We start from the raw sequence: 24,244 nt of genomic DNA, 5'->3' as shown, positions 1-24,244 counted from the left end.
TTATGTAAGTGGCATTAAATAGTCATACATTTGACTCAAGGTAGATGAAATTAGGGCTGGGTGCAGTGGCTCACACTTGTGTTCTTAGTACTCTGAGAGGACAAGGACAAGGTCAAGAAAGTTGAGACCAGCCTGAACAAGACCCTGTCTCTGCAAAAAGTAGACAGGTTGGTGAAGTTGGTGGTACACGCCTATAGTCCCAGCTACTCAGTAGGCTGAGCAGGAGGATCACTTGAGCCCAGGAGTTTGAGGTTGAGGTTGAAGTGAGCTATGATGATGCCACTGCTTCTGCCCTCTATCCTGAGTGATAGACTTCATCTCAAAAAATAAAAGATGAAAGTATTGGAATTTTATTTGTGCTAAGAAATATTTATTAATGATTGTTACATTTAAATAAATTGAATTTTTTCTAAAATAAATTTGAATGTGGGCTACATTTCTCTTTTGTTATGACTCTAAGAAAACAAAATATCAAAACCTATACTAGAAACTTAAGATTTTCTTGGGTGTGATTATACTCTCAGTAAATGTTTTTGCTAGCTAGATGAACTGGTAGAGAAAATACTGATAGTTTTGTTTACTGTAGTAGTAATCTTTATACATGGTTTCTTAAAACTAAATATCCATTTGAGTTCATTTTGTTGAGGATGCCTGTGAAGTGCAGAGATACTCTTTAAATAAATCAATGATTGACTCTAAAATGACACTGCTCTGGTTCACGGAGTCCTAGCTAGGAAACAGTTTCTGAGCAGAAATAGTGTTACATCAGTGTCTACTCGGCTTGGTTCTGAATTACTTTTGAAATATCCAAGCTTGCTTGTATTTGTTCTCAGGAGAGGGCAGATTTGTCACCTATCATTGAGGCTGCCCCAAACTACATAATACAAGCTTAAAAGATATAAAACATTTAGAATGTGTTCCAGTATCAGTTTAACTAGAGGAAGTGCACAGCCATAGACTGTTTCTTCTTCGATTGTAATTTCTGATGTTGAATTTCTTTTATACAAGTATATTTCTTTCCACATATATACACTTTTCCTCCTTTCTTTCCTTTACCCTATTCCTTTATCTCTTTTAATCTTTTTTTTTCTTCCTTTTTCTAAGGGGGAAAACAGTCGTTCTAATGAGACATCTTTACTAAAAGGCACAAACTCACTGTGTTTCAAAGTAAAATTAGACATACGTGAGAGCTGGTACTGTCAAGTCTAGATCACTTTGAAATATACAGAAATAGCCTGTTGTTCAGCAGATGAATGTATGACAATGATGAGATAAATAAGCCTCTCAGGGATTTTCCAGTGGGGAGTCAGATATGTTCAACATTAGGCCATAGGAAATAAAATAGAGTAGAAGCATATCAAACACAGTTTTAATAGTGAATAAAATGAGTAATGTGGCTAAACTGAAGGAAAGGCTTGGTGAAAAGTGTAATGTGAGATTTAGTGAATGACTGATATAAAGGATGTAAAAAAAAGTCTGCATATGGGAATGGATAACTTAGAAGTGGACGGCTGGGCCACAGAATTCTACATGGGCAGGGAACTTACTGTTTTCACTGTGGCTAGTAGAATGCTTAGCACATAGTAATCAGAGCTGAGTGAATACGTAAGGTGCCAAAAAAACATATACACATTTTAAGAAAGAAGAAACTATATTAAAATTGTAATACTCAATATATACCAATAACAAAAGACAAATACAAGTCACGTTTGACTTCTACAGTTACAAGAGGTGCTCCAAGTGGTTGCCATCAGCCTCCAGAAACTTGTGATTATGGCAATCAAAAAGTAATACATAGATAACATCTCTTAAAATGTATGTACATTTTTTGGCACCCCAGTATTTGCATGGGTGGAGGATTGGATGAGTGAACGACTAGTGGGTACATGGAACGAGTTGAACTGAAGTCTCTTCTGAACTGAAGAGACTTTGGAAGTTGTATAGGCCAATCTACCATTTTTATAGATCAAGTACTAATTAATAATAAAGTTGGAATACAACCCAGATATTCCCACTCTTAGATTAGTGAGTACCTTTTCCACTAATTGTCCACATTTAACTTGCTTTGAGCATTTAAGATAAAATTTTACCTCTTTCGTATTCATTGTCTCTTTTCCCATTCTTTTATTCCCTCCCAAGTTAGAAGGAGATGGAGTTTGCTATTACGGGAATAAAAGGCTTCTGAAGATAGAAACTTAGGACCAAATTACTATTTAAATATTTAAATTTATTAATTAAATGCGACTTTACCAGAAAATCAATACTAAATTCTAAGTGATTTAGTTTACGAGCATACTTTTGAGATAAATCATTTAAGGATTAGTAGCTGTCTGGCTATGTTGAGGCTATTCTTGGGAAAATTATAATTTTAATTAAGAAAATGAGAAGTGAATAGCTACTTTTTTCCCCCTCTTCCTTATATACTTTTATGTTCACCTCCACCTTTTTTGCACATGCAGTGTCAGGAACTCAACAGCTAATAATTTAATTCTACTTTGCTATTTTTACACTCACTAATGATAACTCCTGCTAAGTCATCAATAATGCTCTGCTCAAGTACGAATTGCTTTCTAGAGAAGACTCAGGAAGCAAATCCCTGGAAATTCAGTGGACTTCTAGCCATCCAAGTAATCTGGAAAGCTTCCAAATTAGATTTAGAGATATATTCCTAAATTTAAAATTTTTTTGTTTCTTTTCTTTGAATTATAAGTCATTTCCTAGGTTATTGATTTAATAAAACACATTATAAGTCATTTCCTAGGTTATTGATTTAATAAATATAGTAAAAATATACTTTTTAGGTCATTTTCTCTACTGTGAGCATTTTTTCCACACTACCACATGGGAATGGTAATGTGTTACTCTTTACTCACATGAGTGTAGAGAGAAGCTTTGAGTCCCTCTTGTCACCACTTCCTCGCTCAGACTCTGCAGTTCTAGCGTGGACGTCAGTGGTAGCTTTCCTGCTTTCTCTGGCTCCAGTTGCTCTGCTGCCCAATTCGTCACACACATTGCTGCCAAGTCTTCTTTAGAAGAGCTTCTATGTTCTCCTTTCTTAGAAAGCCTCTCTGACTCTTCTTTGCCTCCCAAATTATCCTAAAGTATTCTGTCATTCAGGGCCTTTCATCTCCATTTGTAAATATGAGCACCCACTATGTGCCAGGCTTTGAGCTTGGTGCTTTCCTGATGTTGGATGTAACTTATCTTCCCATGCGTTTTGCTCAGATGATTCTCCTAATTGAATACTCATTTCTTCTCATCCCTCTTGTTTCTGCAAGACTAGAGGCCATCCACTTTTTTAAGTCTACTTCTCAATATCACATCCATTATGAAATTGCCCAGTTCTCATCTATTCTCTTTCTCTTGCCTCAACCGATGTAATTTTTAAGAAAATATTCTCTACGGTGTTTTACTGGTAATTCTTTTATGATACTTTTTACTTTGAGTTGCAGTTATGTTTATCTATTATCTCTCCTATTCCACTGGAGGTCCTTTGATCTTGAAATCTGTCTGATTATTCTTTACATCTTTCATAGCACTTGTCTGTTTCCTAGTACACTAAATACCTACTTGAATAACTGAATATGTATCTTACAGATAGATGACCTTTAGTTTTTGACCTTTAGTATTTTGAATGAAAAGACCAGTTATAGTTTACTGACTTAATTTTATTTGCTAGACATTGCCAGTTTGGTACTGTGAATCAATTTTTAAAGTAACCATATTTACATTTATAGTCAGTATTAAGCTTACTAATGGATAATTATAATTTTATTTATTTTGCTATGTGCAGTATAGGAAGAGACTTTTTAACAGGTTGTTGAATTGTTTGATTCTCTTTTAAAGCATTAATCCTGTAATTTAAGTAATTGGGCGTTTTCTTTTTTAGTGCTTTTGCACAGTATAACTTGGACCAGTTTACTCCAGTGAAAATTGAAGGTTATGAAGATCAGGTATGTTTCATATAAACCCAAAGTCTGGCTGCTCTTTGTATATCACAGTGTATCTTGTAAGAATTGTGAAGTGATAGAGTAAGATGAAAAATTATTTATTTTAATCATAACCACTTATGGGCAAAGTAATTGAAAATTTAGTGTATTTTTGTTGATACAATAATCCTATTAGCAGAAAGTCCCTTTTGGAAATACTTAGATGTAATTCATTTAAGAATTTAGAAAATAATTGCTTTAAATCTACTTTCTTATTTTTTATAGGGAAAAAAATCAATCCTATATTAATCTAAAATCTAGAATATATATTAGTAAGATTTATATCATTATTTGGTTGCTCTGGAATTCTACAGTTCTTCATGTGAGTAATTTAGCATTTAGTAATTATTAAATCTTTTCTTTCCAAAATGCAAGTTAGAGTTGCTAAACTAAGAAAAGCTACAAAAAGTCACTAGCTTTTCTGTTTGTTTAGAGTTGCTAATAATTAAACAGTAATTGTATCAATTCATGTCATACTTGCATGGAGCATAATTTTTATAAAACAATATGAAGAAGGAACTACAATATGAAGGTAGAACATAAGATAAAGTGGTTAAAACTCTCAGTGGCTGATCATATCAGAGCTTGTGTTTGCATTCTTCATTATGTAATAGGTAATTTTGAAGTTACAGGGGAAGGGTAAGACCAGAGAGAAGATGACTGGAACTGAAGGGAGGGAAAACTTAAGCTTATATGTAGCTCTGTCTGTATGTGCATATAAAGATGTATGGTGCTTCATTGTATTAATCTGAATTTATTTTATTTCTGTCTGGGAAGAGTTTGGTTTTTTGCTTTTTCTATTTTCTTTCTGTTACTATAAACAATGCTGTATTGAACATCTCTGTACCTCTTGTCATATTACAATTATCTTCTTGGGGTGTATTTCTAAACTAAAAGAAAACTTGTGGTAGTTTTTTTTTTTTTTTTTAGAGACAGAGTCTCACTTTATCACTCTTTGTGGAGTGCTATGGTGTCACAGCTCACAGCAACCTCCAACTCTTGGGCTTAAGTAATTCTCTTGCCTCAGCCTCCCAAGTAGCTGGGATCACAGGTGCCCACCACAGCACCCAGCTATTTTTTGTTACAGTTTGGCCAGGACCGGGTTTGAACCCGCCACCCTGGTATATGGGGCTGGCGCCCTACTCACTGAGCCACAGGTGGCGCCCTGTGCAAGGTGTTTTTATTGATAAAATGTGGGATAGTTTCCAAAGTCATTTTATGAGTCTAGCATAAATAATACGTAAGCCAAAAAAGATTTTTAAAAAGGGAAACCAACATGGACTGTAGATTTTAAAACTTTTAAAAAGATACTAACAAATACAGTCAAAGAATATTATACCTAAACAAGATAGAATTTTTTACAGAAATGTAAGAATGGTTCCATATAAGGTAATATATTGGCCTTATATAACATATAACCAGCAAATCAAAAAGAAAAGTCCCAAGAGATGAAAAGGGAAAAGAGATTTCAAAGGTCCAGCAGCCATTTTTTGTTAAAAACAAAACCTAAGTAAAATAAGAATAGAAGAAAAACTCTTATGTATAATAGACTGTTTAACAAAAGTCAGTAGTAAATATCATAAACTTAAATACTAAAACAATTTTAGTTGAAAATTAGTGGCGGTGCCCATAGCTCACTGGGTACGGTGCCAGCCACATACACTCAGGCTGACAAGTTCAAACCCAGCGCGGGCCAGCTAAACAGCAATGACAACTGCAACAAAAAAATAGCCGGGTGTTGTGGTGGGCACCTGTAGACCAGCTGCTTGGGAGGCAAGAGTTTGAGGTTGCTGTGAACTGTGACACCATGGCACTCTGCCGAAGGCAACATAGTGAGACTGTCTCAAAAAAAAAAAAAAATTAAAAATTAGCCTACTTACCACCATTATCATTTAGCATCAATGAAGTTATAGCAAATAGATAAGAAAATGAGATCTTTTAAAGCTTGGAAAAGAAAACTCTTTGACATGATACATGTATTTAGTAATACCAGGAGACAAACTATAACTCCCCAACTTAGAAAAGCTATTAGAATTAATGAAAGAATTTGGTAAGGATAAAAACCTCATTAGCTGCCCTTTATTCCCCAAATAAGTATTTAAAACTAGAAATAGTGGGAGTCAGGATGGGACCTAGAATTCCATTTCAAATAATGGTAAAAATTATACATTAATTCAAGAAAAACTTAACAAAAAAGCCATAGGATTATGAAGAAAATAGTGATGGTTTTCTTGAAACACATAAAACAAAATCTGAAGAATGGAAAGGTATATTACATTTCATTCTTAGATAGAAAATTAAATTATTTAAAAATTGATATATGAATGTGATGCCGTTTGATTTAGAATCCTGATTGATTTTTCTATTGGTCAATATTTTCATAAAGTCTATGTGAAAAAATGCTTACTTGAAATAACCAAGAAAAACGTAAAAAAAGAAAACCTCTAAGAACAGCAAAGAAAAATTGCCTTAATAGATGGTAGTAGTTGTTTTACACCCAAGGTAAAATGAAGTCTCTGTTATATAAAGTACACAAATCAGAAGAGCAGTACAGAGAACCATGCTTTTAGCTCCGGAGCATTTGAAAAATTTTATAGATATGGAACAACTGGTTCTCATCAAAAAGAAAGTTAAGTTAGACCTCTGTCTCACCAATATACAGAAATAGATTTCAGATGGCTTAAAAATTTGTAAAATGAGCCTATTGTAGAGGCAGGAGGACCATCTTTTAACACTGGAAACCCAGAAAATATAAAAGGAAAGATAGACATTTTACTATACATTAATGTATTTAACTGAAACAATATAATAAAGAAATCTTATAAATTGATAAGAAAAAAGCAATGCAGATAAGATATATTCAGCAATATTTGCTCACGGAAGAACCAGTGGCCCACATACGTGAAAAGATGTTTAGATCTATCAGTATTCAGAGAAATACAATTAAAGTAACATATTTTGGCCAGGTGCAGTGGCTCACATCTATAGTTTTAGCACTATGGGAGACTGAGGTGGGAGGAACATTTGAGCTCAGGAGTTGGAGACAAGCATGAGCAAGAGTGAGACCCTGTCTCCACTAAAAATAGAGAAAGTTAGCTGGATTTTGTGGTGGGTACCTGTGTAGTCCCAGCTACTTGGGAGGCTGAGGCAGGAGGATCACTTGACTCTAGGAGTTTGAGGTTGCTGTGCGCTAGGATGATGTCACCATACTCTAGCCTCAGGCATTTTACTTTTTTATCTCAAAAACATAAAATGAAATAATGATAGATTTTATATCCATCAGACTAAAAAGAGAGCCAGTTGATGGTGCTAGCGTGGAGGGAAACATATTCTCATATATTGTTTGTTGAACTGTGGATTCTCACAGCTGTTTTTTGGAATGCAGTCTAATTATATGTTAAAAATTTTAAATATATAAACCCTTGTCCCCACTACCACTGCTTGGAAATCTGTCCAATAGACATCATCCAGCTGAGCATGATGGCTCACACTTGTAATCTTAGTACTTTGGGAGGCCGAGGCAGGAGGATTGTTTGAGGGCAGAAGTTTGCGATCAGCTCAAGCAGCAAAGTGAGGCCTCATCTCTATATAAAAGAAAGAAAGAGAAAGAAGCTGGGCTTGGTGGCATGCCCCTGTAGTTAAAGCTACTTGGGAGGCTGAGGCAGAAGGATTACTTGGAGCCTGAGAGTTGGAGTTTGCAGTGAGCCATGATGATGCCACCTCACTCAAGCTTGGGCAAAAGAGTGATACTCCTTCTCAGAATAAATAAATTAATAAACTTATCCAATGGGGAAAAAGTGTCAGTATATTAAGATATATGTACAACAATACTTTATCACTTTTAATATGTCCCTCCCTCCTCTAAAAAACAAAACAGCCTGGAAATAGAGAGGCCAAAATCAATAGTCACTTGGCAGAATAAATTATGTTAGATCCACATCATAGAATATTATGTAACTGTTGAAAAGAGTGTTGAGCAGCATATGGGTTGACTTTGAAGGATTTCATAAGATAAGTTTATTTTGAAAAAAGCCAGGTGCGGAAAAGTGTGTGCAAACACACATGCATATTTTTTCCCCCTTTTTTTGGTAAAATAATGACCAAAAAACCCTTGTATGTATACAGATGTGTGTATATGTTTGACTGTGTAGGATGTTATGACTATCGAAATATTTAGAGGGGACCAGCCTGTGTTGTTAGCATAATTTACTGCAGAGAGTTGGGTAAGTCCTGACGTAAGTTAGGTATCAAAGAGCAGGGGAATTTCCATGGAAGGGAAAAGGGCGTCATTTTTAAAATAAAGCCCAAAATATCAAATTTATGCATGTATACTTTAAATGTATATAAATGAATTATGTTTTTAACATTTGGAAGTCGATTAGCAACAACTGTTGATGATTAGTTTATAAGAAGCAAGAATGTTGCCCAGGAGCAGGGTAGGACACACCAGAGGCGAGAAGGGGATGCTCCTGGACGGAAACCATTCTTGTAACTACCCCGATTGGAGGCTGTTAGCAGTTCCTTAATTTTGAGGAACTGAAGCCTGATATCAGAAATAATCAGTTGTTCTAGTTCTCAATACAAAAAAAAAAAACCTGACACTGGCAGTGTTTAGAGAATGCATTTTTTCATGAGTAGCTGAGGGTTATATTGAGAGAAGATCTGGTCTGTGCTGGATGAGAGTGGCCTCATTGTCTTCATAGTCTACTCATTTGAAATATTATGGTTGTGCCATGTGGTTGGAGTAAGAGTGTTCTGTAGTTTTAAGGAAAAAGCTGAAGTTGAGTGTACATTATTATATATCTGTATTTAAATGCTGTTTTAAATTCATTTTTCTAAATTCCTTTTATCACTGAAGGTATTGATAACAGAACATGGCGACTTGGGAAATGGAAAGTTTTTGGATCCAAAAAACAGAATCTGTTTCAAATTCGATCACTTAAGAAAGGAAGCAACCGATCCAAGACCCTACGAAGCAGAAAATGCAGTTGAATCCTGGAGAACTTCAGTAGAAACTGCTTTGCGAGCTTACGTAAAAGAACATTACCCAAACGGGGTCTGCACTGTAAGTTATCAGTAGCAGTTTTTTTCTTTTGTGTCTTATATAAATGTGAGCATGTTTTTATGATACCCTGAAATTTATAATAAGTTATAGAACTAAGATTTTATAACTTGTCACACTTTTTTCTTTTAAGTAAATATTTCTAAGTGCCTACTACTTTTTTCAAGTAATTTGGGATAATAGTTATATTATGATGGTTTAAAACAGAAAAGGATTGTACCTTGAATTAAATCTACGTAGAAATTTTAATACATTGATTAAAGGAGCATGATACAATGAGATTCATTATGACACATCTCAGTGAGTTTAGATCAAATTTCTTTTTATGTAGTTATAGTAGCCTTAGAACAAATAAAATATTTAGAAGTGAAGTCCTGCCCTTTTGTGTTTTGTAGTCACATTTCTTTTGTTTTTTTGGTGTGGTTCTTCTATAAGTTTACCCATTTTTATATTTTCAGAAAACAGAAAACATGATAGAAAGCAGAACTAGTGTTTGTTTTTTTTTAATAGTCATAAGATTGTATCGAGACAGGCTTTTTAGCACCACTGTTTGTGCTTCAGTGGTATATACTCCATAGCTAGTATGATCTTTTGAAATGCAAACCAGATCATAAAAATCCTCTGCTTGAAATCCTTTAGAAATTTCCATTGCACTTAGGGTAGAGAATAGGCTTCTGACATGGCTTACAAGGCCCTATATACCTGGCCTCTGCTTACCTCTCCACCCTAAGTCAATCATACATCCTAGTTTATACCTGCCTTCTCAACATAATTTTTTTTCCTTTTTTTAAGACACAATCTCTACTTTGTTGCTCCTGGTAGAGTACAGTTGCGTCATTGTAGCTCACTGCAACCTCAAACTCTAGGGCTCAAGTGAACCTCCTGCCTCAGCCTCCCCCATAGCTAGGACTACAGGCGTGTGCCATGACACCTGGCTAATTTTTCTATTTTCTGTAGAGATAGGGTTTTGGTCTTAAATGCCTGAGGTCAAGTGATCCTCTGCCTCAGCCTCCTAGAGTGCTAGGATTACAGTGGTGAGCCATTGCTCCCAGTCTAAACATAATTATTAATATCACCAATAGTATTCCATTTCCTTCTCAGGTTTATCATGTTAATACAAAAATTCTGCTTAAGTATGATCTGCTGAAGTATCTAGCTTTCAGTAATTATTTGAGAATATAGCAGCAGTAGAGCCTAGAATAGGCATCCTCAAACTACAGCCCGTGGGCCACATGGGGCCCGCTGAGGACATTTATCCAGCCTGCCGGGTGTTTTTGCCGCCGCTGCCTGTCCTGCTTAGCAGCCGACTTGTCCTAGGACCCACAATCCGACCCTCCAACGGTCTGAAGGACAGTGAACTGGCCCCCTGTTTAAAAAGTTTGAGGACCCCTAGCCTAAAATATCATATGTTCTTTGACTTATAATTTGTTGGTTAGGATTTTTTTTGAAGAATAACTGAACAAAAGTAAGGGAGTAGTCTTCATTCTTTTCTTGGAGGATTGAATGACATAAATCAGTTATTTTAAAGCTGTAGGTAAGAGGTGAAATAGCATTATCATACATCACAGGCATTCTCTTAGTGACTTTTTTCAGTTTTAGGTAAATTATGTTTCTTACCCTATCCCAATACCTTTTTTCTTTTTTTGAGACAAAGTCTCACTGTGTCATCCTTGGTAGAGTGTGTGGTGTCATAGCTCACAGCAACCTCAGATTCTTAGGTTCAAGTAGTTCTCTTGCTTCAGCCTCACGAGTAGGTGGGACTACGGGTGCCTGCCACAAAGCCTGGCTATTTTTAGAGACAAGGTCTTACTCTGGCTCAGGCTGGTCTGGAACTGTGAGCTCAGGCAGTCCACCCACCTTGGCCTTTCAGAGTGTTAGGATTATAGGCATGAGCCACCGCACTTGGCCCCTTATCTCAATGCTTTTTAAAATGACTAGAAAAACAGTAGCCCCTAAGATTGTGAAGTAAATAAAAGTGATAATCAAAGCTAAATCCAGTTTTTATTTGGATGGAAGCAGCTAGATTGGTATCCTTATGTTTACAAAAACCTACTTCCTTAGAATGAAAGCAAGATCTATCTAGGATTTTTCTGAGTATCTTAGAGTACAATCAGTTTTACTATATAAATGGGATTTTTTATTAATTGTCCTCTTTTATGATCCACAAAGAATTTGATTAGGTGTAACTTTTGAGAACTTGTTTTCTAGCTACTGTGTCAGAATGATGGCCTATTTTATATTCTTATGTGTGTTTTTGCCAAAGTAGTGTACAATTTTCAGTACTTGATAGGTGCTTAAAGTTGGACATTCTGTGACTATAAATTCAGTCTTGTGCTTGTTTTCTTTGCCAATAAGGTGTATGGTAAAAAAATAGATGGACAGCAAACCATTATTGCATGCATAGAAAGCCATCAGTTCCAAGCAAAAAACTTTTGGTAAGTTATAATTTTGTGTGTTGGGGAATTTGGGCATTACTTATTCTTTGTGGTTCTTACATTAGTGATTGGGGCTTTATGTTGTTTGTGTATGATTGACTAAGAACAATTCAAAACATGATATAATACTTTGGCCTTTTGATATAAGAAAAGATATTTGCACCATAATCTGCCTGATCATTAAAGGCTGCAATAAATCCATTGACATTCATTGAAAGGAGTGGAGTGGGGAGCATATGTATTTAGAGACTAGCAGCATCCTAAGGGAGCATGTGTGCCCACAAGGATATACTGCTGGCATTCTGAGAAGGGACTGTTCCTGAATGAAACTTACAGAGGAGTGCAGAGCTAATTACAGAGCAAAGAATGATGCTTCCTTTGGGAACTTTGGGAACTCTAAAGTACAGGTTTTTATGAGAATTGCTGTGTGCTTGGTTAGCCAATGTGAAGAGGTAATGACATGTTTTACACAATGAGGCAAATTACAGTCATGCCTTGTAATTTTGTATATAAATCATTTGACTATTCCTTATAAAAGTCAAGCTCCCCAAAGCATTCTTGGACTTTTGACAAGTTGCTGGTCTTTTTTATTCTTAGACAAGATTATTTGTGAGATATTGCCTGTTTAAAAATTTTGAAGTTTTCTAAGACTTTACAAGTTCATAATTGAATTAAATCTTTACATTTGTCCCCCTTTTTGGTTAAAAATTGCTGAGATCAGCAAAGTATAGTCATAATATTTGCCTTTTAAGCATATTAGTCTTTGACTCATTAGCCATATTGGTGGGTGGTGCTTTTGAGGGTGAAATACCATATCAGTAACCTCTGTGGGCTAGTTTGGTCCATTGCCCAAGATTGTTCCACTACTTAACTATCAGAAATAAATGCAAGGTTACAAGGTTAACCGAGAGTATTTGGAGGAATGCAAATCCATCATCACTAAAGGAAAATCAACTCCATATGTAAACATATACTTTAATGATAGGCTACAGTTAACCTAAAGATTCTGGCATGCAGTATTACTTTCATGGACTTAATATAAATGTAGTTTCTCTATGTTAGGTCTAAAGTAACATTAATCTACCAAAATCTTAAAGCAATAAATCTTTGTAAAATTATTATTAATTTGTGCTATTTGTGCCAGGAAATACATACTAAAATCAATTTTGTTGAGATTGAACTACTACAGCATACCCCAAAAGTCACCTATAAAGTTGCCATACATAGAGAAATTGGGAAATTATAGCTAAATGTACCTTAATTTACAAATGTTCATTATAAAATATATACAAAATATTCTCTACATGTTGGCCTTCTCTTTGTAAAATTTTGTAAATAAAGGAATATTTGACTACATCTTCCCGTTTTCCCTATGTATGGTGACTTTGTGGGTGACTTTTAGGACACCCTTGTGTTAAAAGAAAATTCTTATTACTAAGTTGTACTTTAACATTCATCAGAGATGTTATAATAAATTTACTATAATTAGTTTCAAAAATATAATTCCTTTGAGCTTTAACATAAATCATATGACAGACATATATGTCCTTGAGTTTTGTTTTTTGTTTTTTTGAGACAGAGCCTCAAGCTGTCCCCATCGGTAGAGTGCTGTGGCATCACAGCTCACAGCAACCTCCAACTCCTGGGCTCAAGCGAGTCTCCTGCCTCAGCCTTCCAAGTAGCTGGGACCACAGGCGCCCGCCACAACACCCGGCTATTTTTTGGTTGCCGTCATTGTTGTTTGGCAGGCCTGGGCTGGATTCAGACCCGCCACCTTAGGTGTATGTGGCTGGCGCCTTAGCCACTTGAGCCACAGGCACAAAGCCATGTCCTTGAGTTTTATTTTATTTTTTAGAGATGGGTTCTTGCTATGTTTCTCTGGCTGGCCTCAAGCCTCTGGGCTGAAGCGATCTTCCCACCTCAGTCTCCTGAGTAGGCTGGGACAACAGTTACACACCACTACACCCAGCTTGGACTTGGATTTTTTATTCTCAGGATTTTGCATTACATAGCTAGGTATTTTATTCTACCATTACTATGAAAAATACCATTGTATCATTTTGGTTAACAGTGATTTTCACTTTCTGGAGAAGAAAAATTTTATGTGACTCTTCAAAGTGATGATATTATATAATGGCATGATAATCTCAGTAAAATGTAAATAATTTGATACAAAGAAATTAAGTCCATTTATTGAAAATATTGGTAGAATAAAAATCAGAAGAGACTAGTTTCGGATGCTTCTTAGATTTCACTAGAGACCATTTCTTTGTAGTCTCTGGTTTGCCAGTATCTTGCAGTATTAGAAGCTTAATAATTGTTTGTTGGATTAATATTTATAATGACAGGGCTAATAAAAGAGAGGGGGGTGAATATAGTAGCTCTGCTCTGTAAACCCAGCACTTTGGGAAGCCAAGCTGGGATTTCTTGAGGCCAGGAGTTTCCAGTCTGAACAACATTGTGAGACCTCATCTCTTCAAAAATTAAATTAAATTTAGTTTAATTTAAAAAAATTAGCTGAGTGGGGTGGCATGCATCTATTGTCCCAGCTACTCTGGAAGCTGAGGCAGGAGGATCACTTGTATTCCAAAGTTCAAGGTTACAGTGAGCTATGATTATAATACTGTTCTCCAGCTTGGGCAATGAAGTGAGACTTTTGCTTTAAGGAAGAAAAAGAGAGAGGAGGGCAGAACATAATTAAAGTCTGGGACATCTTGGCCATTTACTGCACTGATAAAAGGTGCTGTCTGCTCACTCAGTCACACATTTACTGTTACTATAGTAATTGATGCCTTTGGAAGAATCTTTTGAAATAGTTCTCAAACTTGTACCACTACTTGATTGGAATTCCTTTTCTTTTTCCACAGTCAGTGGTGATATTACATATATTATTATAATTACCAGTAATGTATATGCTTAGCACTCACTAGTTGGCTCGATACTAATACCCAAATAAAAGCAATACATATTTTGGAATTGAGAAACAAAGATGACTAGACTTAGAATTTTTTCCAATTGAGTTTCTTTGAGTAATCTTAGACATATCAGTCAAAATCAAGGCACATTATAAAATTCTTTTTTATTTTGTAGAACATACATGTTCTCAGTTTTCACATTTTTTTAGGTATGAAAATACAAGTTGAATATCACTTATCTGAAATGCTTGAAACCAGAAGTGTTTTTGGGTTTTGGACTTTTTCAGACTTCGGAATAGTTAGTTGCATTGTACCTACTGAATCTAGAAGGCCTCATTGGTTGTTTCTTTTGAGTATAGTGTCAGTGCTCAGGAAGTCTAGGACTTTGGAACATTTCAGATTTTTGGATTAGGAATACTCCTGCTACCATTCTACAGACTTTTATGATTGGGTAGGCTGCAAGAATATTGAATGGAACCCAGAAATAATTGTATAGCAAAAGCCATTTATAGTGATCCATTATCCCTGTGACTATTTGAGAAATTATACTGTTCAAAATAGCTAATAGGCATTAATTTGCTATCAGAATGTCTTTAGCATGCAAAAAACAGACAAGTGAAAAGAAAAGGCATTGTTACAAAAAGGCTGTCAGACAAAAAAAGGATAAAATTCACTGCTGGGCAAAAATTGATATAGGCTATCTGATGTTTGTGGTTTCTCAGTTTCCTCATGAATATGTATTAGTTTATATACCAAATACCAGTTCTGGCATGTGAAAGGAGCATGTGCATTTCCTGTGGAGACTTTAAACATAAAACTGGAAAAGGAAAAAAATCTGACCGGAGAATATAAATTATAAATTAAAAAATATATAATTTTTTTTTTTGAGACAGAGTCTTATTTTGTTGTTCTTACTTTGTTGTTGAGTGCTGTGGCATCACAGCTCACAGCAACCTCAAATTCTTGGGCTTAAGTGATTCTCTTGCCTCAGCCTCCCAAGTAGCTAGGACTATAGGCGCCTGCCACAATGCATAGCTGTTTTTAGAGACTTGGCCTTCCTCTGGCTCAGGCTGGTCTCGAACCCTGTGAGCTCAGGCAATCTACCTGCTTTGGCATCCCAGAGTGCTGGGATTATAGGTGTGAACCACCACACTCAGCCTAAAAATACATAAATTCTATAGCCCTTTCTTTCTAGGTATCAAACCTCCTTAAGAGTGTGATATAACAATATTAGCCATTCTTTTTAAATTATTTGGTACTATGTATCATTCAGATGCTAAACTGCAGTGACTATTTATAAAAGCCCCTGATTATCTGAACATTTATTCCATTTATTTTAAAAGCATAAGTGATTCACTTGAAGAAGTAGATTAAAATTTTTCTCTAAGAAGTTGCCTGTATGATTTAGCTTTGAATTGTTTTTTGACTCTTAGCTTTAGAATACTGAAGTTACATCCATTTTGTAGGTCCTTGTCAGCAAGGTGAAAATTAAATATGTATCATAACTGAACTTATTAACCTTTTGATTCTTTTGAATATTTCAGTGATTAAAAAAATGAATGTCCAGCATTCATCTCCAACACTCTCACACTGTAGCATTAAATTTGAATCTGAAACTTAAAATTGATTCAAATTATCTTCCCTACCTTATTTACAGCTGCTGTTTTTATTTTTAAGGAATGGTCGTTGGAGGTCAGAGTGGAAGTTTACAATCACTCCTTCAACCACTCAGGTGGTTGGCATCTTGAAAATTCAGGTATGAAATAAAAAGAACTAGTTTACTTACTTTTAGGTGATTCTGAACAGAGGGAAACAGCTAATTCATAAGTTTTACATTTTCATAGCATACCACACCATTTCTCTCCTAGATCTTTGTTTTGGGGTAATGGGAAAAACAAGTAGTGCAGTTTCAAAATTTTTAAATGACCTTGCAGTTCATTTGCTAATCATCAGAAATCTGTAAGAATAACTAACAGATTATAAAACTCAGCTAAAATTAGATGTTGCCATTTGGTCTGCTCTTCAGATACAATTTGTTCATCCAAGCATCTTCTGAGTTTGAGTTGTCACTTTTGTCATCCGAATTGGGTGGAGTTGGGTGAAGTATTATATTAATATGTGTGTGTATAAATGTATAAATATAGATTATGTGCATAGTAATATATATTATTATATATTATATATATCTTTTAAATATTTCCTATACTCATATTTAGCTTCTTACATGAAACCCACTTCTTAAGCGGGTTTGGATTTGGATTCTTTGACTAGTAATGTAAGCTCAGATCTTATATATAGATGAACACTTGATAATGGGGCCAAATGTTTGTAATATAAGCATTACTAAATAAGTTCAAGGAAAGTGCAGCCTAATATTTTCCTCTCATGGCTCATTTATTCAGTGCATTTGTTAATCAGCTATCAAGAAAGTTATTACACTGTACTGGGCTATAAAGGAATACAGATGAATCAGACACTACTGCTCTCCAGTACACATCCGACTCCAGCATACATATCTAATCTTAATCTCCCATTGCTTTTATGTCCAGGTGTCTGTGCCTGTCATCTTAAGGCCTAGAGAACAGAAGTTAAAAATGTGAATTTTGAAACCAGACTACCTACGTTTGAATCCCAGCCCTGTCAGTTAGTGTGACATCAAGAAGTCATTTAAGCTCTTTTTTTGTTTCTTCTGTTGAAAAACAATTTAAAATGCCTTTGTGATTGTTTAAAGAGTAGTTAAATGGTAAACCAAATTGGTAAAATGGTTAGTACAGAGCCAAAATCAAAATGCTCAAAGATTCGTACCCATTATCGTAATATTCTTTCCTTTAGTTAGGTTTTAGTAGATCTTACCTGGATAATTAACAGCAATTTCTAAAATGAGGCTCTTAATGCACCAGAGCTCATTGAGAGCAGAGATTGTCTGGTTTATGGTTTTATCTTCAACACTGAGCATAGTGTCTACCATATAATTGTTACTTTATTTTGTTGAATTGCTGGGCCCTTTGATATTTCCTGATCCATTTTTTTTCACATTACTTTTAGAAAGATAATTTTTTAGAATTTAAATCTGGATATGTTGCTTGCCTACTTAAGTAACATTTAGTAGTATACTCTCCCCTGCCAGATAATACAGACATATTTACATGGCATCCTAGGCCCAAAGTTGGCTTGTTTGCTGTATGTATATATAGTACACATCTTTTTCCACTACTGCTTGTCCTCTTCCACCTCACATGGTTCCAGCTGTCATCTCCAGTCTTTTCTGAAATGTGCTGAAGTCCTTTTTTAGCCCTCAAAGAGAGTCTGGTATTGCTAACATGCTTTTATACATGCTTTTGCCATGTTATATTAAAATATGAGGTCAGGGACTGTGTCCTTTAAAAGCTATGTATCCCTAGAACCTTATGTAGTAGTGGTAGTTAGTGACTAATTAGCATTGAATAAATTCTTGTCTGTGCTTTTGGGGAATTATATGATTGATGGAAACACACAATATAAAGAGCAGTGTTTGGGAAGGAATATTGTGAGCTCAGTTTTGAGTATCTTGGGTTTAGGTACCAATCAAATAGCTGTGAGGTGAAAATGTCCAGCAGTCAGGTCGATGGAGGGCTTCCCTGCAGAACTACAGGAATATCTAACCAGCCTCCTCACTTGGCTGAGGGCAGGAAGAGTCTTGGTAAAGTTTAAAGGTCTGCAGCCCAGCAGAGGAGTGTAGGCTGGAGCTGAATTTTGTATAGTCATTTGCATTGATCTCCCCAAGCCATGAAGATCTTGATGAGTCTTATAATGTGGTTTCTATAATTGCTTTTTCTGATAGGTTCATTATTATGAAGATGGTAATGTTCAGCTAGTGAGTCATAAAGATATACAAGATTCTCTAACAGTGTCTGTAAGTAATTCCACAACAAAATTTATTCATTTGGGGTTTTTTTATGTTAGATTAATATGAGGGTATGGATGATTAGGTTACATTTGTTTGCATTTGTTAGATGAAGTCTAAATTGTAGTTCCATAACAAAATTTAAACAATCTAATACTTCTATAAAACCAGAATAGTTTTGAAGTCAACATTTTAAGTAGTTGTCTACTTCAAATTAAAGGGTTTTCAGATAAACTGAAGGACAGTAGAAACTCCGTAAATTGACCACCCAGGGGACTATAACAAACTGATCAGCATACAGAGGTGCTTAAGATACGGAACAAGGCCTGTTCTACTCATACGTACATGTGGTACCTGTGCAGTCTGAAAATCAGGTCAACTTAAGGAACTAGTCAATGTGGGGATGTAGTCAACTGTGGAAGGTCTACTGTAATTGCAAATCTGTACCTAATTTTTCACAGCTGAATTAAGATATAATTCATATACCATTCAGTCCATTTAAAGTAGAAACTTCAGTATTTTTTAGTATATTAGTAGGATTGTACAATAATTACCATAGTTTAATTTTAGCACATTTTCATGCTCCTCAAAAGAAACCCCACACCTGTGAGTAGGCATTCACCTTCTCCCCAGCCTCCCCCAGTCCCGTCCCAACCCTAGGCAACTTTCTGACTCTGATTTGCCTATTCTGGACATTGTAAGTGGAATTAGAATGTGTGGACTTTTGTGACAGGCTTCTTTCACTTAGCATGTTTTCAGCCTTCATCCTTGTTGGAATTCTTTTTTATTCCCAAATAATATTCTGTTATGTGGACATACCACATTTTATTTATACACTATTCAGGGAGTGGACATTTCTGTCTTCTAGTTCTGCTACTGTGAACATTCGTGTACTATTTTGCATAGACATGTATTTTAATTCCTCTTTGGTATATACATACAAGTGGAATTTATGGATCACATGTTAACAGTTTAAACTTTCAAAGAACTGCCAGACTGTCTTCCATCTTACATTCTCACCAGCAGCATGTAAGGATTCCAGTCTTTCTACATCCTCACCAGGACTTGCCTCTTTAATGGTGGACATTCTAGTGGGTATGAAGTGGTATCTTACTACAGTTTTTCTTTACATTTTACTCTTGGCTGAATATCTTTTCTTGTGCTTAGTGGCCATTTGTATATCTTTTTTGAGGAAATGTGTATTCAGATCCTTTGCCCATTTCTTAATTGATTATGTTTTTATTATTGAGTTACAATTGCTCATGTATTCTGGATGCACGTATCACGTGTAATTTGCAGATGTTTTCATGCTGTCTTTCCACTTTCTTGATGGTATTGTTTGCAGACAGAAGATTTTGGTATTGATGTAATCTGAGTTTTCTTTTTTTTTTTTTTGTCATTTGCATTTTTGGTATATTAATACCATTGGCTCTAACCCAAGGTCATGAAGATTCACTAGATTTGGTTTTTACATTTTAGGTTTATGATCTTGGACCTTACTTTAAACCATATTATATATTATTTTTCCTCTAGCTTAAGTTCCACTTTCAATTTTAAGAATTTTTGAACTTGGTTTTATTTCCTCAGTTTTTTCACATATTCTTTCCATTGCGTATTCAACTTTGTTTTTGTTGAGTTTTGTCCCCACTCTCCCAAGGATATTAACAGTATAATAGTAACATTGTTATAAGTGACATTTTCTTATAACATTTAGGTACATTCTGTACCAGAAGTATCAACTATAAACATCCATTGCTAATATTCAGAATTAGCTAATTTACAAATTTTAAAGAAAAATTAATTTAATTTAAATCATTTACCTTTAAGAAATACATGTGAACATATTAGGTCAGATGCTACCTGAAAAGGTAAGCTACAAAAGCTAAATTTTTTTTTTAATTTTTCATTAGCTCTTAGGTGATTGCTCCTTTGACTTAATTGGTAATTGCCTTGCAAAATCTGCCAGTAAAAAAACCTTAGTAATACCTCGTTTTCCATGAGACGTGGTATTCCATATAGTTACGGATCGTATGTAATTATTATTTGTAATATCATTTGCTTAACAAGGATACTTGGTACTATCTTCTTTGAGGAGTTTGACATTGAACAATGTCACTTTATCTTATAGGAGTTCCATTTTTAGAGAGAGAGGATAAAAACTTATTACATAAATATGTATATATGAATAAATATTTTAGATATATATACACACACACAGTGGGACAGGTGTGGTGGCTCATACGTGTAATCCCAGCATTTTGGAAGGCCAAGACAGGAAGATCACTTGAATCTGAGAGTTCAGCACCAGCCTAGCAATAGAGCAAGACCCTGTCTCTACAAAAAATAGAAAAGTTAGCTGAGTGTGGTGTATGCTATGCGCCTATAGTCCATCTACTCAGGAGGCTAAGGCAGGAGTATCTCTTGAGCCCAGGAGTTTGAGGCTGCAGTGAGCTATGACACCATGGTACTCTAGATGAGGCAACAGAGCAAGACCTATCTTAAAATAATTGATTGATGAAAATAAAATGTGCAGTTACTAGAGAATTTTCCATTAACACTGATTTATAAAAATATATATATATACACACACACACACACATACATTCCACTAACTTTACTATTAGGAAAAAAGCGAATAACCATAAACCCATATATTGGGAAGTTCAAATTTTTTTTCCAGGAAATGTTTAAATAGTAAATTCACTTAAACCTTAAAATATGTTCTTCCTAATTGGTATTTTTGTTTTATGGCACGATAGTGATAAATATTGTTCATTATAAACGTGTAACAATGTTTAAAGAGTCATTCTGGCCTAACTTGTTACCCAGAGAGATTGTGTTTTAGAATGTATAATTGAACTTTTCATCAATGTGTATTATTAAGATTTTCCTTTCCTTAACCAGTTAAACTTTGAGAGCAGGCTCATTCTGTGGAGTTTTAAAATATTTTTGCCTAATTCCCTCTGGGCTTAGAATAATTGATCTAATAATATTTTCTCTTTGTTATAATTTCTGTTTTATTCATTCAATTATAACATTTTGTTAATCATACACATATTTAAGAATATTAGAGGGTTAGCCTCAAATTACTATTTTATTTACTTTTGGTTTTGTGTTTCATTCAGAATGAAGTGCAGACAGCAAGAGAATTTATAAAGATTGTAGAAGCTGCAGAAAATGAATACCAGGTATGATTTTCAAAAATATTATATAAGCCATATTGACTCATGAATTAATGGCACTGAAATTTTAATTTTAGCCATAAGGCTGAAATTTTTTTCACTATAAAAGATAGTCTTTTTGTTGTGTGTTTACTTTTAGTGCAGGGACAAAGTTGTTTAAATATAGACAAAAAGAGTGGCAAATAACTTCAGTTAAAAGTTTGTATTTTAAAAATACCAAGCCTAATCACCTGCATTCAGGACTTTGAGCAGCCTGAGCCAGAACAAGACCCTGTCTCTAGAAATAGCTGGGTGTTGTCGTGGGCACGTATAGTCCCAGCAACTGGGGAGGCTAAGGCTAGAGAATCGCTTGAGCCCAGGAGTTCAAGGTTGCTGTGAGTGGTGACACCTTGGCACTCCACTGAAGGTGACAGAGTGAGACTCTGTCTCAAAGAAAGAAAAATACTAAGACTAGGTTTTGGCTTAGTCTTTATACAGATTGAGTATCCCTTATCTGAAATGCTGCCAAGGTTTTAAATAGCTATTTTGCTTCTAGTTGCAAATTTTAATTCAGGAGATATTTTCTAAACCATGTGGATTATGTATAGTCTAATTAGATCACATTTCATTTTGTTCTCTACTTTTTACATTGTTTATCAGCTTCTAAGCAACACTCAAATTTAAGCATTTAATTTGTGAATTGAAAGAGTTTCTACTCCTTAAAAACAGTAGGTTATAAATTGTTCTTACATAGTAAAATAGATTCAAAATAAGGGCACACAAATATTAAATCTAATTTACAAATTTTTCATTAAATGTAGTTATTCAAAATGATTATAAGCTTTTTCTTTTAGCTGTTTTTAAACAGTTTTAAAACCATGTTGGGATTGTTATTGACTGTTTAAAAGCAGTGAAACAGGCTGCTTAAATAAAGTTTGTTCTGAAAACATCTGTGTGTTTTCTAAATTGTTCTGTTCCTTCTCTGGGCTTTAAACTTCTCACTACTGTTTTTCATAGACTGCCATCAGTGAAAATTATCAGACGATGTCGGACACTACTTTCAAAGCCTTACGTCGACAGTTGCCAGTTACGCGCACTAAGATTGATTGGAACAAGATCCTTAGCTACAAGATTGGCAAAGAGATGCAAAATGCATAAGATGAACATTGCATGACCGGATCATTTTAGTGTCTTTGCGTTAAAGAAATTATTGCAAAAGTATTCAGACTGTCAGTCTGCCCAATCAGATGGGCTGATGCCATTTAAAATCACTATAATTAACTAGTTTGGTTAGAGCACAAAGCTTAGCTAATCAACCATTATTTTCCATTTCTTTTGTTCAAAGAGGATTGCAGATCAGTTTAGTTTAAATGTCTTTTACTTTCTGTTATGTCTTTCTTACAATGAAGAAAAGATTCCTCTAAGATTATGGTTAAAAGTTTTTGAAGTATCTCAAAAATATTTTACTTACTATAACCCTAAAACTATTGTCTTTTGGTTTATGGAATGGGTAACTTTTGATATTTGCCCAATTCTTTTTAATGGGGTCAATAATGAACATTATAGTTTAAGGTGGTTGATGGATTTAGCCATATATGCTGCTAAAGAAATTGTCTACCTTTTCTCCCTCACCTCTTCCATTTATGTAAGACTGAGATTAGAGGGAAAGCATTTTCTATATCAATTGTGTTTAAACCTTTCAAGGTTATTTAGCAAGCTTAGTGTTTAACTAAACTTTTTTTAAACAAGGCCAAGGTCTAATGCTGTTTTGAGATTCTGAAATTAAATGAAAATACTTATTTCAGAAATGCATAATGCTTTTTTTTCTTGTGACAGTTACGCAAATTAGCTTGAATTCCGTATGTCCCTGAGTTATTTTTATCATAAAGCCACAAATGTATTATAACAAGGCAAATTGTAATATATATAATCCTGAACTCATGATCATGTCTCAGTTTTTTTTTTCTTGGATTGAAAAGTATTGAAATTCAGTGTGACATTGAAATGCCAATTTTCCTATTAAGTAGAAAAATCACCAGTGAGTCGTATACCATTTTAAAATACTTTGGATATTGTCATTCTTAACTGACTGTAAATTAGAAGAGCTGGGATTACATATGATGTGCAGTTACAGTCCAAATTTTCCCATCTTCCTATGCATCATAAGCATGTTTGTAATATTTTAAAGAATAGATTTACTGATACCACAGGAATTTCAAACCTGTGGTGAATGTTAGTGTTTACTATAAAGAGTGGGGTGGATTTACGGTTTCATTCATTGGAGTATTGCTTATTATACTTGAGTGGAATCCATTCCTCACATACTCCTGCAGACATCTGGGCCTGGACATGTTTTTTTTTTTTTTTTAATTTTTTTTTTAAAGCACCACTTTTATTATGTACAATGAAATATTTCATTAGCTTGAATTGTATAGATTTTTAAAAATTCAGTGAAAGCATGTTTAATTTCTTTTTAAAATCACTGTTGGGCTTTGAAAGCATTGAGAATATAATACGAAATTATGACTTCTGACTAAATCATTTTTACTTTAGTTTTAAAATACAAGTATATTGGGATTCCTAAAGAAAATGAATTGGTAACATTATTTGTTCCCTTTTTTATGGACCTAATGAAAAGTTTGATGATTCTGAACTAAATACTAGCTAAATCTGTAATTGATTTGCTTAGTTATATCAGTTGGCCTATTATGAGTTTGTACCTCATGAAGATCAATTACTTTGGCTGTTCTATATCCTAGAACACATTCTTGAAAATACATGCAAGTGTTTTTAAAGAGA

The 24,244-nt window shown here is 34.7% G+C and overlaps 1 protein-coding gene across 1 annotated transcript in view; it reads left to right on the top strand.

The window, feature by feature from the left end:
* The window catches only part of CAPZA2 (capping actin protein of muscle Z-line alpha subunit 2), a 57,334-nt gene extending 33,363 nt beyond the window's left edge, over positions 1-23,971 (top strand). Inside the window, exons 4-10 of the mRNA XM_003789798.3 lie at positions 3,890-3,953; positions 8,848-9,054; positions 11,407-11,486; positions 16,079-16,157; positions 18,222-18,293; positions 21,410-21,472; positions 22,463-23,971. Of these exons, the coding sequence (XP_003789846.1) occupies positions 3,890-3,953; positions 8,848-9,054; positions 11,407-11,486; positions 16,079-16,157; positions 18,222-18,293; positions 21,410-21,472; positions 22,463-22,603 (706 nt within the window). The 3' untranslated portion in view covers positions 22,604-23,971. The remainder of the gene's footprint in view (positions 1-3,889; positions 3,954-8,847; positions 9,055-11,406; positions 11,487-16,078; positions 16,158-18,221; positions 18,294-21,409; positions 21,473-22,462) is intronic.
* The last annotated feature ends 273 nt before the right edge of the window (positions 23,972-24,244 follow it).

The sequence above is a fragment of the Otolemur garnettii genome, unplaced genomic scaffold (genome assembly GCF_000181295.1).
Source record: "Otolemur garnettii isolate 467f Iridium unplaced genomic scaffold, OtoGar3 scaffold00037, whole genome shotgun sequence".
NCBI classification, from domain to species: Eukaryota; Metazoa; Chordata; class Mammalia; order Primates; family Galagidae; genus Otolemur; species Otolemur garnettii.
Note: the sequence above shows the minus strand (reverse complement) of the source record. Positions and strands in the feature narration are given on the sequence as shown.